This window comes from Seriola lalandi, unplaced genomic scaffold (genome assembly GCF_002814215.2).
Source record: "Seriola lalandi dorsalis isolate HSWRI2012SDOR001 ecotype SW California unplaced genomic scaffold, Sedor1 jcf7180001973344, whole genome shotgun sequence".
Lineage (NCBI taxonomy): Eukaryota > Metazoa > Chordata > Actinopteri > Carangiformes > Carangidae > Seriola > Seriola lalandi.
In genome coordinates, this window is record NW_019444010.1 from 1 (window position 1) to 1,905 (window position 1,905).

Here is a 1,905-nt window from a genome sequence, read left to right on the forward strand (position 1 = left end):
ACAATCAAGCACAATCAATAAATTGCTTCTTTCATGTGTCATTAGATCCACCTGGCAACCCCGTCTGTATCGATGTAACCAGAGACTCAGTCACCCTTCAGTGGGACATCCCCAAGAGGGATGGTGGCAGCAAAATTGTAGCCTACAGTGTGGAGAGGCGCCAAGGTAGAGGCAAATGGCTGAGGTGCAACTTCACTGATATCAGTGAAACCCAGTTCACTGTGACTGGTCTGTCTGCTGGAGACAGATTCGAGTTCAGAGTGATTGCCAGGAATGCTGTGGGCACAGTCAGTCCACCATCTAACTCCTCTGGATACATCATGACCAAGGATGAGAGCAGTAAGTATTTCAACTTACTTCAAAATATATAGACAAATCATCATAAATAGTGTGTTTCACACGTGCCTTTGATTGTGCCGATCCCTCATTTGTTCATTCTTTTTGCATCTGCAGTTGCTCCTGAGATTGAATGGTCTCCAGACCAGGTGGTCACCCTTAGGGCCGGAGAGAACGTTAAGCTCGGCTGCAGCATCACTGGACGTCCCGTCCCCCAGGTTGTCTGGTACAAGGATGGCAAAGAGATCGACAAGAGGACCATGATCGACATTGAGATTACCACTGGCATTGGCACCAGCAGTCTGTTTATTCGTGATGCTGACAGGAACCACCGTGGAATCTACACTGTAGAGGCCAAGAACAGCTCTGGTACCAGTAAAGCTGACGTCAACGTCAGAGTACAAGGTTGGTGAAAACAGATGATTATGTTTCAATATCTGTTAGAGACAAACATTTCCAAACCTGTTTCTGTTGACACCTGGGGTTTATGAAAGCTTTACAGCTCATGTTTATGGATACCTCTACCTTCTCATTTGCATCAGATACCCCTGGACCTGTCGAGGGACCTATTCGTTTCACCGGCATCACGGCTGAGAAATGCACCGTGTGGTGGAACCCGCCGGAGAACGACGGTTGTGCTGCCATCACCCACTACGTGGTGGAGAAGAGGGAGACCTCCAGGATCTCCTGGGCCATGGTTACCTCCAAGTGTGAAGCCTGCTCTTATAATGCCACCAACCTCATCAAGGGTAACGAGTACCAGTTCAGAATCTCTGCTGTCAACAAGTTTGGTGTTGGCAAACCACTGGACTCTGATCCTATCATTGCACAGATGCAATACAGTAAGTAAAGTCACTCACATATTGTCTAACAAACAACCCAAACTGCAGACTAACATTTATAACTTACCATGTTTTCTACTCTCTCCCTCAGCTGTGCCCGATGCCCCTGGTACTCCAGATGCCACCCATGTGACCGGAGACAGCATCACCCTGTGCTGGACCAGGCCAAGGTCGGACGGAGGCAATGAGATCAAACACTACATCCTGGAGAGGAGAGAGAAGAAGAGCCTGCGCTGGCTGAAGGTTTCCTCCAAGAGGTCCATCACAGAGCTAAGGCACCGGGTCACCCACCTCAACGAGGGCAACGAGTACGAGTTCCGCGTCATGGCTGAAAATGGCGCCGGTGTCGGACCAGCCAGTAGCACCTCCAGGCTCTTCAAATGCAGAGAACCAACCAGTGCTCCTAGTGCTCCCACAGTGATCAAGGTAGGATTGCAGGAACACAGAATGAAATCGTATCATTCATTCATTCTTTAGTGTTGTTCTCATTGCACAACAAACTGAAATCTGAACAGAATGACAGACATATCGTCACCTTCCTAAAATAATGGCCTAAGTCATGTTTTGACAAAAATGTTTTTTTTGCCTAAATCACCCCCTCATGATGCTGGCCACCTCTGGTAAAATCGCCTGAATCCTCAGTTGAGGGGAACATGCAATTCTACCCCCGGTTGTATAATGGCCTATGTCAAAAGTGTGACTCTTTTGTTGAGTTTTTTGTGTTTCC

At 47.9% G+C, this 1,905-nt stretch overlaps 1 protein-coding gene across 1 annotated transcript; it reads left to right on the forward strand.

The window, feature by feature from the left end:
• Positions 1–45: 45 nt before the first annotated feature.
• LOC111651842 (immunoglobulin-like and fibronectin type III domain-containing protein 1) lies at positions 46–1,604 on the forward strand (the record flags this gene model as incomplete). Its single annotated transcript, XM_023401904.2, has 4 exons — positions 46–339; positions 454–741; positions 879–1,178; positions 1,270–1,604. Coding segments are annotated over 4 exons (1,217 nt in total), but the record flags the coding sequence as incomplete, so codon positions are not given.
• Positions 1,605–1,905: the final 301 nt, after the last annotated feature.